Genomic DNA, 16555 nt, shown 5'->3' with positions numbered 1-16555 from the left:
TTACAGAAAAGATTTACATGATTTTTTATCCAACACGTTTTAAAGACAAAGGATGCATATGTGGAAGAAAGTGCTTTATGACTTTAAAGATGTTAAATGACTATATGACAATATAAAGAATCTAAGAATTATCAAAGCCAAATGTGTGTCTATGCTGAAAATCATATGAAAGATACTTGTGCAGCAGCAAGACTGAGAACATCCATTTAACACGCTCTTCTCTTTTTTTAACTTAACCTACGTGCCTGCTAGGTCATTTGGGGGCCCATTTTAACTTTTTGTAAATGCTTTAAGGATTGTTCTGCAAAGTTTACTTTGAGCTTTTATTAGGACTGGTATAGAAGAAAAAGAGGCAGAGAATAGCAGGGGAAAACAGTGCTGACATAAACAAACTCTACAATTGAGAAAAGACAGTTGCTTAAACTTTCCAAAACCATTTTGAGAAGACTTCCATTTAAAGAATAGGCACAGACCACAACAAGCCTTCAAGTACATTTTTATAGCTCTGTTTCTGGTCTTTTTTTTTTTTTTGCAACAACCCCCCCCCACACACACACACACTTCCCTGCAAAGCAATTTAGTGAAGGCTCCCACACTGTGTACAATCAGTTAGGTAATATTAATTGACACTAAATATGAACAGGAAGTAGAACACATTCTAGTTACTTATTTTCAAGTTGTACAACCAGATAATGAAAGTTCTGTAGAAAGAAGAAGCTATTACATTAAAAAAAAATTTCTTTTTGTAGTTGTAGATGGACAGAATGCCTTAATTTTTCTTGTTTATTTTTATATGGATCCAACCCAGTGCCTCATGCATGCTAGGCAAGCGCTGTACCACTGAGCTACAGCCCCAGGCCAAGCTATTACATTTTAAGAATTGAAAATGTAAATGTCAATGGCAAGAGTTGTCTATACTATTAGTTGACCCTCAAAATCATTTACTAACACTAATACAGATAATTATTCCACAATAGAGTGGGAAGTAGGGAATGGAGAGGAATCTCTGAGTGAATACAGAAAAAAATATTTCTGTATTTAAAAATGGTAGAATTTGTTTCTTAAAACTAGTTTTTAAAACCTCTAACACAGACTATGAAATAGTGTACACGCTCTTTCCAACCAAGAATCTGGAGCTTAGGCATGAGTGAGCTGAAAAGAATGTAAACAGCCAAGTCTAAACTTCGGAAGTTCACTGCAAAGTACTTCCTGTGTTGTACTGGGAGCCAAAATGAAGTGAGGAAAAATGCATCTCACCTCTGAGAAAATCAGTGCTCTTGCTCAATGCTGAAACAACACTGCAAGACCACTTACTGGTGATTTGACAGAGCTGAGGCTGAAATTCTTCCTTTCTGCAAAAAAGACTGTCTGTACAACAAACTCTAATCAGGAAACTCACTGTCTGCTGAACAAAAGTTTATAAAAAATGGATATAAACAGAGAGTCAGTTGGAGTTTGAAATGGAGAAGGATTTGGACAATTAATGAGGTACAAATAAAGGGGAGATTAGGAAGTCTTTGGCTTAAATATTCTGCAGGCTTGAGAATATTTTTTTAATCTTTATTTATTTTTTTAGTTTTAGGTGGACACGATATCTTTATTTCACTTTTAGGTGGTGCTGAGGATTGAACCCAGTGCCTCATGCATGCTAGGTGAGCACTCTACCACTGAGCCACAACACCAGCCCCAGGCTTGAGAATATTAAGGACAAAAGTGCAACCATGTTTCCCCCAAAGATTGCCAATGGAGAGCAAGTGAATCAACTGACCATTAAGCATAAGTCAGTGTTCAGAAACCAATGGAATTTGGGATTCCAAAGAAATTATTTTTAAAATATTCTGTAGAAAGAGTAAAAACCAGAATTCTGTAAAGGTTTTTACTACCATTAGTCATCAACATATTAACCAATTATCGAATATGAATAGTTGTAAAAATATCCATTTCTTTAATTTGATTTTCTTACCGTTTCAGGTAGGGATTATCAACAGCATACTGAGGGGACGAAAACTGAGAATTAAAGAGTGCCAAATCAGTAAGTCGCGGTACCTGGATTTAAACCAAGTTGAGATAGATATGCGATGATCAATTTCAGAGGGACATAAGATTAAGAATTATTAAAAAACAAAGCAAAACTGTTTATCAAGAAACTCTGGGGCTGTATGTGTCATGCATTAAGCTCTGACTTCAATTCCTAGTACCACAAAAAATAAAACTGATTTCCTTGATGCCCTCTTATCCTCAGTTTTGAGATTTAGTATCTTTTTATAGCTGTAAACTCACTAATGACCCTAATGTTAAGCACAAACACATAAACTACTTTAATATATCAAATACACAGGGTGTTTTTAGTATCACTAAATTAACATGAAAAAAATATTTAAATATAGCTTTGAGTATGCTTTCAGAATCTGGTGGACATCCTTAGAGGTAAATCAACAGGGCATGAAAGATTTTAAAAAATCAATATCTTCTTGTGGTAGTTAGCCAGGCTATCCCTACACACCTAAAAGCCTTTCTTCCATTAGTTCTGGTAGTTTTTTAGCATTCTAACATGTGTAAACAGCCAGATTCTCTTTCATAATCAGTGTGTTTGCCATTTTCATACAGATATATCTGTTTTTCCTTCTATGCAATGAATGGTTTTATTTGGACATCATTACATTTGCCTTTAAGTAAATACCATAACTCTATGAAAAATTACACAGCAATATTTCAGGTTGGTTCTATTTTTAATTACTACTTTTGAAAGTCTATGTAGAAATAATGCTTTTATAATTTGCATAAATATACTTTGTTTGCTCCTGTGTTATAACTTCACACTTGAGAATATGATGTGTATTCCTTTCCATCTAAACATAGAAAATTTCATATTTTATATGCCACAATGATTCGTATACAGCTGGGGCTGTATATCAGTGGTGCAGTGTGTGCCTCACACTGTGAGGCACTGGGTTCGATCTTCAGCACCACATAAAACTAAATAAAGATATTGTGTCCCCCTACAACTAAAAAATATTTTTTAGAAAATTTATTCCTAGTGGCTTGGGAGGGCAGGAGGATCTGCAAGGTCAAAGCCAGCCTCAGCAACTTAGTGAGGCCCTAAGCAACTCAGTGAGACCCAGCCTCTAAATAAAACACAAAAAAGGGCTGGGGATGTGGCTCAGTAGTTAAGCACCCCTGGGTTTAATACCCTGTACATCTGTGTATTTTTTTTTTTTGGATGGTGGTGCTGGTATCAAACCCAGGGCATCATGTGTGCTAGGCAAACACTCTATCACTGAGCCACATCCCCACTATGACTGATGTCTTGTATGGCAAATAAAGTAAAAAATGGGTCAAAAAACTCAAAATGAAAGAGAACCATGGGCTGCCAGTTTAAAGCAGGAATTTTCCACCCAACTGCTATTCTGCAAAAAATTCAACATGTCTGAACACAAATTAAAAATGATGCCAGAGCCCAAATTGTAAAAATCAAAAAAATAAATAAATAAACAAAATAAAATATTAATCTTAAAAATTCACTTATCACACAATGTCTGGCAAAACAAAACAAAACCAACCTGCTTAGATCCTTTTTGCAATGTTGAGGTTACTCAAAACATTACCGTAGTTTTCAAAATGTTTTCTATTAAAACACTAAATTTTAAAAGAAAGATTTTAGTCTGAAAATGAATACAAGACAAGCCTTTTTTTTTCCAGATCTGGCATTAAACAGTTTAGTAATATTCATTAGAATTCAATTTTATATATTATTCTTCCTGATCTTGTATTTTTAAGACATTTTTTCATATTCTAGAAACTTTTAGTCTCTCAACCTACTTACATTATACCTAAAAAAATCTTTACTAAGTGTTGGGGGTTTAAATCAGTAGTAGAATGTGAGGCCCTAGAGGTTGGATCCCTAACATCAAATAGATAAATAAATAATCAAAGAGCTGGAGATGAAGCTCAGTGGTAAAGCACCCCTGGATTCAATCCCCAGTATCCACACCCCACAAAAAAGTATTTATAATATGCCTATACAAATTTTAAGAAAAGCTTAAAATTAATTACAAAGGAAGAAAATACTTCATATTAGATATACTATCCTATCTGAGTATAATAATTGAAAAATGTCCTGTCAAAATACATTATTCTACTTTGTCGGGGATAAATCTCATCCTACTCCCTAAGATTTAAAAATATTCTAATGCATTCCATATACAGGGATCCACATAGATTATCCTCATAGATTACTGAAACATTAAGTCACTTTTAGACTACTGAAACATTAAGTCAGTGTTAGAAGGAAGCTCTGTGGCCCTTAGCCATTGTGATGGTGTGATCATTCACTAAAAAGGTAGAACAAAAATAGTGATTTAAAGCTCCAAAATGTGCTGCTCCAGAAACATCAGTGATGTGGATGGCCTGCAGAATCATAAGGTTTTGGTTCCAAAAGTGGCTTGATATTTAGCAAAATATAAACAAAAGTTACTTTCTCTTTGCACTCTGTTTCATAGATAATGACTTTATTTTATACCTATAATACAAGGAAATTTGTTTCTTATCATTTTCTGAAATATCTAAAGAACTATGGAAAAGTACAAGATCAAATGAGTACAATGATCAAAATGTTGTTCAAACAATTTTAAACAAGTAGATCTTTAAAAAAAAGGCCACAGGAAAATCTGAGAAGTTTCACATAGCCATGTTATAACTGATTAACTGTTTTACCTAGAGAAGAGATGGATGGACTTGAGATCTCCACATATACCTGACATTGGAATATACATAAGTTTATAAGTGAGACCCTGTGGTTCTTTCTGCTCATTTCCTCAGGGAAAGGATTATTCCTAACATTTCTGGCTAGTTTTCCATCTTCAAACTTAACTTACAATTCCTTTTACTAATGTTATACTTTCTAGTTTCCTACTAAATGCTTAATGATTCACTTCCTCTTCTTTAGGCAAAGACTAATTGGGAATTTAAGAAAGTCTGCATACCTAAAAATAAAATACATCTTCATTGGTTTATTTTTCAGTACTACTTTTAAATCATGCAGTAATAGCATCCAAAAACAACCCCAAAATGCAGGGCAATTATAAGGAGATCAGAGAAAAGAAAAAAAGAATATTTGGACAAATCTTAGTACTACATAATCACATGCTGGACACTTGTTATCTAGTGTTTTTTGTTTTTTAAATTATATTTGGGCTATGAGTCAATTTTGGTGGTTTGCTTTTTGTGCTAAACCAATTTTCAACTGGGGTAGGGAAACAGCTAAATTAAGCCCCTAAGTGTGTAGACATGGTGAAAAAAAAAAGAGATTCAACAGCCCCATATCACGGGCCTAGTCCCCAACCCTGTGACGTCAAATAGTTGCCTTAAAAGTTTGTACTTAAGAGCAGTTATAAACAGATTTAACAGATAAACACTAGATCAGACTCATGATCTCATCTGGCAGTCCTGCATATTTCCCATCCAAAAGTCCCAGCTGGGTTCTCACTGATTGGGCCTCTTCAACTTTGAGCAATAGACTTAAGAGAAACATAGGGAGAAAATTTAAAAACTGATAAGAAACATACTGACATGGTACCTAGTGAGGGGAGGAGGGCTGAGATAAGCCATCTGGATACTTATATTTTTGAAAAGTTTTGTTTAGTAGAAATAATTCACCTAATTCACAAGCTGTATAAATATTAAGATCAAAAGTCCTAACTTGCACAAGCTGTCAGGAAAAACTGAGATACAGGAAACAGACAGGCATGTATCTAACCAGAGCCAAAAGGTCTCTGCAGGGCCAGTGCCTCCCTCCACTTCCCTGCTATCCTTCTGCACTCAAGAGTGTGTTCCAGGACTGGATGGCTCCATCTTTTGGCTAAGAAAGTAAATATGTTAATGGTATAGGCTACCTTTAGACTAGTGGCAAATATGTGTTCTTACAGATTTCCCTTTGACACTTTGAAAGTGAATAAGATACCCATTTCAAAGATGAGAACTCCAGCACAAGACTAACCAATTGTTCTCAACTGTTCAGAAATTTGGTAGTCTGAGAACTCAAGTTATTCAACATAAATTATGTACAAGGCTGGAATCATTGTTGTATAAGTAATTGCAGTGTTAACCACAGTGCAGGAATTTATAAAGATGAAAAAAGTTTTCCTGATAATAGCAGTTGGTTTCTTCAACATTTGACACTACCCAGTGTTTTTTTTTTTTTTTTCCTTTTGGCACTGGGGATGAAACCCAGGGAGATTTTTATCTCTAAGCTACATCTCCAGTCCTTTTTTATTTTGAGATAGGACTTCACTAAGTTGATAGCCTATCCTTGAATTTGTGATCCTCCTGCCTCAGCTTTTCCAATTGCTAGGATTAAAGATGTGTGTCACCATGCCCAGCTAAAATGCTTTCTATTTCTAATACATCTTTTCTTACAAATTATTAAAAGTTTTTCTAAATTTTTTTTGCTACACTGCTGAACCGATAAATTTCTTCAAAAACCAAGACACAGTTATATAGTCATATATTATATTAAAATTAAGAGGAATTGAATATAAGTATACAATGAATATATGTTCAGTTATATATGTAAATTAATATAGATACATATTGAATATATGTATATATACATGCATATATATATTTTTACACACATATATATCCTCTTAATTCTTTTATTTATTATAAAGTCTTCTTCGCTTTGGAAGTTAAAGGATGGCCACCCTTTTCCTCTTCACAACAAAACTGTTTTTCACTTCTTTATCCCAAACTCTGTTTAGGTCTTGAAAAAATACCTTTCCTTTACATCTAATGTTATTAAATGAATAATCCATGTGTCTGCCTACTTATTAATAGATAAAACAAACTGTTAAGAGTAACACAATTCTATTAAATCAGAACTGCCATCACAGAAATGTTACTAATCTGTGTTAAATATTTTAAATCACATAGGATTCCAAAAGAAATCAAATTTACCATTGAAATCAGTCAGATATTATTTATCAAGAACAACTTTAGGGGCAGGGGTTGTAGCTCAGTCAGTGGTAGAGCACTTGCCTTGCACACATTTGATCCTCAGCACCTCATAAAAATAAATTAATTAATTAAAGATGTGTGTCCCTCTACAACTAAAATAAATAAATAAAGAAAAAACTTCACACCTTTAGAATAGTTGTAAAATTTAAAATAAAAAATAACAGATACTGATGAGGATATGAAGAAATTGGAACCTTCATATAATAATGGTGAGTTGTAAAATGGTGCCACCTTTATGAAAATCAGTTTGGCAGCTATTTTTTTTTAATTTTTATTTTTTAGTTGTAGATGGACATAATATCTTTACTTTTCCTTCTTTTTTTTTTTGGATTTTTAACACATTTGCTTCTTTATTTCAAAATACAATATCTTTATTTGCTTATTTTTATGTGGTGCTGGGGATGGAACCCAGGGCCTCACTCATGCAAGGCAAGCGCTCTACCACTGAGCTACAACCCCAGCCCTTGGCAGTTATTTAAAAAGCTGAAGATACAATTGCCATAAGGAATGGAACAGACACTTCATAGAAGAAATATAATCTGTCAACAAATACACGAAAAAATGTTTAGCATCTCTAGCAATTATAGAAATGCTAATTAAAACTACACTAAAGTTGGGTGCAGTGGCACATGTCTGTAATTCCAACAGCATGGGAGACTGAGACAGGAGGATTGAGAGTTCAAAGCTAGCCTCAGCAATGGTGAGGTGCTAAGCAACTCAGTGAGGCCATGTCTCTAAATAAAATACAAAATAGGGCTGGGGATGTGGCTGAATAATTGAGTGCCCCACCGAGTTCAATCCTCAATACAAGGAAAAAAAAAATTGCACTGAGATTTCATCTCACACCAGTCAGAATGACAATTATCAAGAATACAAGTAATAAATGATGGTGAGGATGGGGGGAAAGGTACACTCATATATTGCTGGTTGGACTGCAAAGTGGTGCAACTACTTTGGAAAGCAGTATGGAGATTCCTCAGAAAACTTTGAATGGAACCTCCATTTGACCCAGTTACCCCATTCTTTGGAATACACCCAAAGGACTTAAAGTCAGCATACTACAGTGACATAGACATATCAATGTTTATAGCAGCTCAATTCACAATAGCTAAGCTATGAAACCAGCCTAGATTCCCTACAACAGATGAATGGATAAATAAAGCGTGGTACATATACACAATGGAAAACTACTCAGCCATAAAGAGAAATGAAATTATGGCATTTGCCAGTAAATGAACAGAACTGGAGACTATCAAGCTAAATGAAATAAACCAACCCCCCAAAAAACCAAAGGCTGAATATTCTCTCTGATATGTGGATGCTAACTGACAGCATGGGAGGGTGGGGAAGAGAAAAAAGTGCATTGGATTAGAAAAAGAGGAATGAAGGGAAGGGAGAAAGGATGGGAGTAGACAAGACAGTAGAATGAATCGGATGACCAGTGTTAACTCCACATCATGTACAACTACAAGAATGGGAAGTTATATTCCATGTATGTATAATATGTCAAAATATATTCTGCTCTCATGTATAACTTCAGAACAAGTAAAAAATTTAAAAATATATATACTTAATAAAGAAAGATACAATTACTGTATGACCCAAAAATTCCACTTGTAGATATATGCCCAAAAAGAACTGAAAAGAGAGACTCAAGATAGTTATATGCCAATATTCACTGCAGTAACACAATAGTCAAAAGGTAGAAAAACTGGCCATCAATAGACAAATGAATAGACAAAATATGCACATCTATACAATGGATTATTCCGTTGTAGAAAGAACATTATGATTAATGCTACACATGTACAACCCTCATAGTGAATATTCAAAGAAAAAGCCAGAAACAATAGGATAAATATTTCAATATTTAGAATAGACAGATTCATAGAGACATAAAGTAGGTCAGAGGTTATCAGGGACTTGGGGGAAGGGAGAATGAGAGATAATATTTGATGGCTATGATGTTCTGCTTGGGTTAATGAAAATGTTTTAGAAATACATAGTGATTATTACACAGTATGGTGTACATGCATTTGTACACTTTGAAATTGTTACAATGGCTATTTTTTACAATTAAAAAATACAACAGAATTGGACATTATTACCCTGTGTGCATATATGAATACATGACCTGTGTAACTCTATATCATGTATAACCAGACAAATAAGAAGTTATACTCCATTTATATAAGATGTGTCAAATGCATTCTACTGGGCTGAGGATATAGCTCAGTTGGCAGAGTGCTTGCCTTGCATGCACTTGCCTTGCACGCACAGGGCCCTGGGTTCAATCCCTAACACTGCCAAAAAAAAAAAAAGTATTTTATTGTCATGTATAACTAATTAGAACAAATAAAAGTATATTAAAAATTTTTTAAAGAATAAAAAAATACAACAAAACCACTGAATTTTAACTTTATATGTGTGAATTGTATCTCAATAAAGTTTTTTTTTTTGTTAACATAGAAATTAAAGATCACTTAGAACAATGAGTATAATTGAGAGCAAGGCAAACTACTTACTAGCCTAAGCAATTTATAGTTATAAAGGTGATATGTAGTCATGCATATAGTTTGATTAATCAGACTTCTCTAGTTCTGATATAACAATTTATAGTAGAGTCCAAAGTAATATCTACTCAATAACAATAGGGAAGGAGAGATATCAAACGAATGACATGTATATAAAGAGTCCACAATTTAATTACTTTAGATGAGCAATTTCCAATACCACTGTTATAGAGCAACTATAAGTAGCAATCAAACTTAACTCTGCTAATCTGAAGTGTTAACTACAAATCATTCTTATTTGTTAAAACAAGATTTCTACTGGGCAACAATGGCAATTAAGGAGTCCTGCCAGTTGTCAAAAATATCCAGGTGGTGTAGTCCCACATCTGCTCAGGGTCTTTATCCTTACATCTGTTCTTCTTCCTCTTTCTTTTTAAAATCTCCACAAACCAGAATTTTTTTACTATATTGGCTAACTTCAGATGTTACTGTATTTGATTTGCCTTTCAAAATTATAAACAAATTAAAAATATAATAGGGTTCTTTAGATTATCAGTTTCCTCTTTCATTAGCATGGAAATTAAAGAACTGACTATGGAAATTATGTATGTGTCACATTATGAATGGGTCAGATATTTTGCTGTCAAGTTAAAGAATGGTGAGGTTTCCAATCATGTGGGTTAATGAGATTATGGATAACCTAAAGGGAAGTATATGTTTGTGTAACCCCCTAATAAAAATTCAGTATTGCCATTTAATCTAACCTATATGTCTTTCCAAAAGATGATCACACTGATTAAAGCACAGTCTGAAAATGGCAGAAAATAAATGGTTTAAAAATCAGTCATTTTGGGAAAAGACTATAACATTGAAGGGATTTCTAAGGCACACAAGACCACAAATAAATCACACACAAAAGTTTTATGATGTCAAGAAACAGTTTGGCCAGGAACTCAGTAAATACCCAATATGCACAGGTTGATCCTGAGAAGCTGAAAGCCTGGGCTCATTACAATACAGGTAAATATGAGGACCTCCCCTTAGACTCAAAACAGAACCAGACCTATTTTATTTCAGGTTCTTCCCAAGTAGTATTAAAGATTAGGGGACAGTACACTGGTAATTATAAAGTTTGCTACCAAGGAGAAGAGAGAGCTGAGAAAAATAACCTATAACCAAAACTGAAGACCAGTAAAACAGGGATCTGGAGCCACTGGCCTAGGAGCAAACCAGCTTTAACACCTCTATTTCTGATGATAACCCTCAAGCACCAAGAAAAGATGGTAATTATGTTTGTTGTATTCAATTTAGCATGGCAAGGAAGGAAACATGGTTTTATTCTATTATCATTTAAACATTAAAACAATAAACTTCAGTATTTAAAAAAAATCAATTTACCCCTTAAGGAAACGAGGGAGTGTTGCCTTTATAGATGACAGGTCACTGCAAAAGTCTATCTTTATACACACACCAAAAATAAAGCAAGGCAAGGGGAGCCCATTCTATGATGGGGATTTAACTACTGTTACTTCCTTTATGAGAATAATGAAAAAAATATTTCTGCATTTAGAAAGATGCTCACCTGGTTAGAATAAAGGAAAACACTGCATAAATCACAAAATGTGCACCTCACACACACACTTTTGCAGAGCTGGGGATTGAACCCAAAGCTTCACAAATGCTAGGCATGTGCTCTACCAAGGCAATTATTCTGATTAAAGGTCATCTATATCTATCCAAAAAGATTCTGGAATCCTAAAACATTCCTGAGTGCTTTACATGAAAAATAATCTGTTTCTTTTGAGAGTACACATTTTTTTTTCAAAGTCAAAAAACACAATAGCTATTATGCTGAGTAAACAGACTCACATAAAGGCTTTCCCTTGGGCCTCTAAGTCATCAGAGTATCATATCAGGTATCCAAGCTACACTCTTCCCTCGGTCTGCTCAGAGAAGCAGCTGGTGGGAGCATCTGCAAGTACCACAACATTACAGAGGGCAGCCCCAAGTTTTCAGAAGCCTAAGAATGGTACTTCTATTGTAACCAGTAGAGTACTCACTTGCCTTTTAGGAAGCACCCTGTATGCTCCACTGCTTTCATCTACACTTAATTCATATCTCCTTAGGTCAACTGCCTGGAACATGCTGGAGCCAGACCTGAGGCTCCTCACTTGAGGACCAGACTTCAACAACTGAAAGTAAATTCTGCTTCTTTCCACCTTTTCTTGGCATAGTTCCCATAAGTTATTTTGCTTTTCAAAATACCAAAGAAAGGAAATGTTTTCTAAAACAATGCTGGTAAAAGCTACAGAACATATGGCAAACAAGATGCCTACAAACCAAATGTGTGTGGTATCTTTACTCAATACAAATGACTAAGATTTTATGCAAAATGTCTTTTGGGCAAGTCTTAGATACAATTTTTTTTTCAATCAAAATTAAAACTGTGACTTGTTTTTTAAATGACAACAGAAGTCACATACCTAAAAGGGAAACCTCATAATATTAAAAAAAAAAAATCCAAGATTCTGATCTCTTATTGACATAGACGTTTAGGGTATAATGATGACCCTTGCACATCTGATCACAATTAATTGAGAAAATTCTTTAGAGGACTTATTACATAAATGAATCCCTCCATGTTAGATTGAGCAGTCACATTCCTTCCCTTTAATTTCCAATCCAAAGAAGTTTTATTAACTTCCCACCAAGTCTAAGGAAACCGCTATGATTATAACATCAGCATATACTTACATTCAAAGCATTCTTTGCAGCTTCTGCTTCAGAGCGACTGTCAAAGCTGACAAAACCTACAGGCTGAGGAAAGAGAAAGAGAAATACAAAGAAAAAAAGTCAGGTAATATCTTTTTCTGAGGTCAAGGTTGATGTCAATTGAAAAGCTAAGATAAAGAAATGACCACAAGTGACAGGTAGAAGTAAGAATAAGACCCAAAGAATCATGACTCAGTGGTATAGTCACATTTCTAACATGAATCAAAGGGATGATCAGTAAGGGTGGTTTTTCAAGAGCACAGCTGGGGATTTAGAGAATCATTAAAAAACAAAACTAAACTAAAAACCTTAGAGATGATTGGATGATGAGCAGGAGTAAATAAAGGGATAGAGACAATTTGGAGTTGAAGAGGCTCTAATTTCTTAAATTGAATTCATTGTATTTCAGTTTCTTCATCTTTTAAAATGGAAAGAGAATAGAATCACCACCAATGACACAGTGGTTAAGCCCTATACTCTTACTGCATGACCAAAATTACAAAGTGAGCATGCATGTCTATCTCAAATCCCTAGGGATGCCTTAAAAAAAAAAAAAATCCTGTATTATAGGCATAAACCACACTGTATGTGGGAGCCATAATCCCTTTGGACTCTATTTTAACAGCCAAGCAAGTTACATGCAATGTAGCTTATTTCAGATGAACCAGAGAGACAAAAGTGATTGAGAGGCAAGAATGCCAAGTATTTGGCTTAAAAAAGAGAAAGCAAGGAAGCAACCAAGCAAGCAAGCATATAGCTAATCTCCAAGAAACTTGTAGGAACTGCCAGGTCACTGAATACCAGCTCCATTCTGTATCTTCTGTGCTCCGTTCTCAATTAGGGACTCTGCCTGAGTTATTAGGGGTTTGAGGAACAGCATGATTCTTCACCATCGGATATTCATATCACTTGTAAAAGTTTACCCATTTAACCTCTTAAAAGAAATGAAAAAGAATTGGGAGTACAAGTGAATTTGGTTGATATTTAATCATTTTATTTGAACATACAAATCAGCCTTAATATAACTATGTTGGAGGCATCATTTTTGCCACATTTTGGGACAATCCCAAATATCCTAGCTAGAAGACTATAGAACTACACATTATCTTCCTACACTAATCCTAATAGAGCTCACCCTTAATTTTAAAGCAATAGTAACCACAACAAAAAATCAAATCCTAACTGGAATTAAAAAAGACTGTTAAACCCCATTTAATACTCTGGAGAAAGTAAAAAAGTCATCATTTATACAGAAGTTTGAAATTCTTACCTGCTTAGATGTAAGCTTTATAAGAGAGCCCTCATAGCCCTGGAAATAAGAAGAACCAAGTTTAGCCCTCAAAATGAATATGGGTGGGGAGAATGTAATACCATCTAGCTAGTAAACATGACCCTCTATGACTATCTAGCTTTTTGCACAAATGCCTCCCAATTTAGTTGGGAAAGCAAATTACAGACACATAACCCCACACACCCCTATTTTATTACTTGGGGTCCAAAAGAAATCATGTAGTTATCTATGTTTTCCTCTTTTCTATTTTTTCCATGAAATTATGCAATATAGGGTAATGGGAATGTTTGTCAACAACAGATCTTTGTCTTCTTAGACTCAGTAAGGATAGGGATTTCATAAAACTAGGAGAGGGAAGAGAGTAAATCTAATAAGAAGGTTAGAGCATGTTTAATTTGGTCATACATTTGCTAATAAAATAATAATAATGAAACACTTAAACATACAATTTATTGATCAAAATCTCAGATGACCAGAAAAGGCTGAACAGACAGTGATACTGCATTTTGTTGCATTCTGCTTATTTAATGAAGTAGCTGGTTTCCATAATGCTGGGACATGCAAAACCTCCCTCTAGGGTTTCTATTCCAGCTCATTCCTAAGGAAGATGGAAACATCCCCTAACTTTTCCACTACCTCTCTTCTCCCTTCCCCCAACTAGTTCCTCAGGATAAGAGTAAGAAAGTGTGTTCATTTCTGGAAATAATCAATGACTAGTGGCTTTCTCTGATGGATGACAGAAAAAAACACCACTTGACATGATTGACCACTACACATATCAGTACAAAGACAGATTTGTAGACTAGGGTCAGCCTCCAGGGACTTTAATTAAAAGAGGGTTGTTAGTAATGTACCAAGGTCCTAACTTTAGCATTGGGGTTTTTGGACAGGACTTTAGGATTGATTCATCCTCACATCCAGCACAAAACTTGGTTACCAATTAGCTACTATAAACATTCTACCTCCAAGGCCTTGAGCTCTTCTGGACAGAAAGGTCATGATTCACAGTCCTGCCTCTTTCTTTTTTCAAGGTAGTCTCTCTCCTAAAAAACCTGGAGGCTTAAACAGTCCCAAGGTCTCAGAAGCAAAGGACAAATGTATATTTCATTCAAGTAAAACATCACTGGCAGGGAAATACCATGCTCTGAAACCACAAAGAACTGTGTAACATCATAGTTTAAAACAGGAATGGCAGTCTAATGCCTGCCTCTTTGGTCCTGCCATTTATTATGTGTGCAAACTTGAGCATAATATATAGTTAACTGTTCCAAGTTTCATTTTCATCATTTGAAACAATGGGGCTAAGCCACCTTAAGGAACTGTGGTAATAATGAAATGAGATAATAATACATCTAAGGGCTTTGTTGGCCAAATCTTCCTCTTATACATACAAACAAAACAATATTTTGTCGGTTAAGAAGATCAACTAGGGGCTGAGGATATGGCTCAACTAGTAGTGCACTCGCCTGGCATGCATGAGGCACTGGGTTCGATCCTCAGCATTACATTAAAAAAATAAAATAAAGATATTGTGTCCACCTAAAGCTAAAAAATAAATTTTAAAAAAAAGAAGATCAACTAGCTTAAAAAGTCACAGAAATGGCTCTTTTTATACAACTGTGATCCTGTATATGAAACTCTAGGAATTCCATAAAGTTGACACTCTCTTCATAATACCTTCTCCTCCTTTCCCATTTCCTATCAGCCAGTCTTGAATTACCTTTCCTGTTTCCCTCTGTGCTGTCATCATTACTACTTCATTCTGCAGTTGGCTGTTAGAATGCAGTGAGGTCTGTCACTACATGGTGTCTTCCTGGCATACAACCTAGACTCTAATCTTTCCTACTAAGCTGAATCCTGTCCAACATGTCCTGCCTCAATCAGGATGGATCTTTAATCAGAAACCAAGACTGTCTATTGCCTAATCATAAGGGTGACCCGACAGGTATTGTAGCTGACATATCCACAATGACCAGCTCAGAGCTCCTGGACATAGGCCCTGAATTCATGAAGCCTTCAAGGCCCATATTCTGATAAGTTCTAGTTTCCTCCTATCCTCCAAAAGCCAGCATGGTTATTTCAGCTTTAGTCCAATTTCCTATTAAGTTTTCATTCCCAGTAATGTTAAATATCTCTAAAGTAACTTTATTTCCACAGTCAGGAAGGACAGGTGATTGCATTAAATATTTCACTAAACACAGAGAAAGATTCCTCTTAATTTATACAAAGCTTTCTGCAAAATTTTGTTTGAAATTTAGAACTTTTGCCAGGGGAAAAAATAATAGTGTTCAAAAAAGACCATTTTAAAATGTCTCCTTATCAAGAATACTATTCCAACTAATAAGGAAGCAACTGACAGGGTTTGATTTACCTTATTGCATTTAAAATATAAATAGGTAGTATGTAATTTGTAACCTTTTCATTGTCTATAGTTAGCCTCAGTTGGAGTAGAACAAACAGGGGAGATTACATGGAATAGAGACCCCTGGGGCCAGATGCATATTCACATCAGTAAGAGACCTCTCTAGCTAGATGAGTTGTTGGAGGCCAAAAGGCAGTTTCAGTCTATCTTCCTAGGTGAGACTGTGCATGAAAACTCAGTTGTTAACTTTCTTTTACTCATTAACCTTTTTGTAAACATCTCTTTACAAGGTGCTCTCTCAAACATTTTTTCTTCCTCCAAAAAGCCCCCACAAAGCATGGAAAACACAGCCTTTTTGTATCCTTCTACAATTTCTGAAAGATATAAAAGGTACCTTAAATGGTCTGAAAAGCAGATAGAGCTCCCGAGGTTTGATATCCAGAGGGAGACCGCTGACAAATAGGGTCCGAACCTAGAAAAATAAATTTAAGAAGTGAGTAAAGGTGTGGACAGAAGCCACAAGATAGCTGTCACCTGAAATTTCAAAAATATTTCTCCAATTATTCATGGCTCCTACCAAATCCATGCTCTTTCCATGATACA

The 16555-nt window shown here is 35.0% G+C and overlaps 1 protein-coding gene across 9 annotated transcripts in view; it reads right to left on the bottom strand.

Moving 5' to 3' along the window:
- Rbpms (RNA binding protein, mRNA processing factor) overlaps window positions 1–16555 on the bottom strand; it is a 167911-nt gene that overhangs the window by 77119 nt on the left and 74237 nt on the right. For all 9 annotated transcript variants that reach the window (XR_013430399.1, XR_005726460.2, XR_005726459.2 and 6 more), the window contains exons 2-4: window positions 16347–16424; window positions 13570–13608; window positions 12282–12344 (exon numbers count right to left, since the gene is read on the bottom strand). Coding sequence is in view for 6 of the 9 variants with exons in the window: in XM_040269235.2 (XP_040125169.1) it covers window positions 12282–12344; window positions 13570–13608; window positions 16347–16424 (180 nt within the window). In the remaining 3 variants the exon portion in view is untranslated. The remainder of the gene's footprint in view (window positions 1–12281; window positions 12345–13569; window positions 13609–16346; window positions 16425–16555) is intronic.

This window comes from Ictidomys tridecemlineatus, chromosome 14 (assembly GCF_052094955.1).
Source record: "Ictidomys tridecemlineatus isolate mIctTri1 chromosome 14, mIctTri1.hap1, whole genome shotgun sequence".
NCBI classification, from domain to species: Eukaryota; Metazoa; Chordata; class Mammalia; order Rodentia; family Sciuridae; genus Ictidomys; species Ictidomys tridecemlineatus.
Note: the sequence above shows the minus strand (reverse complement) of the source record. Positions and strands in the feature narration are given on the sequence as shown.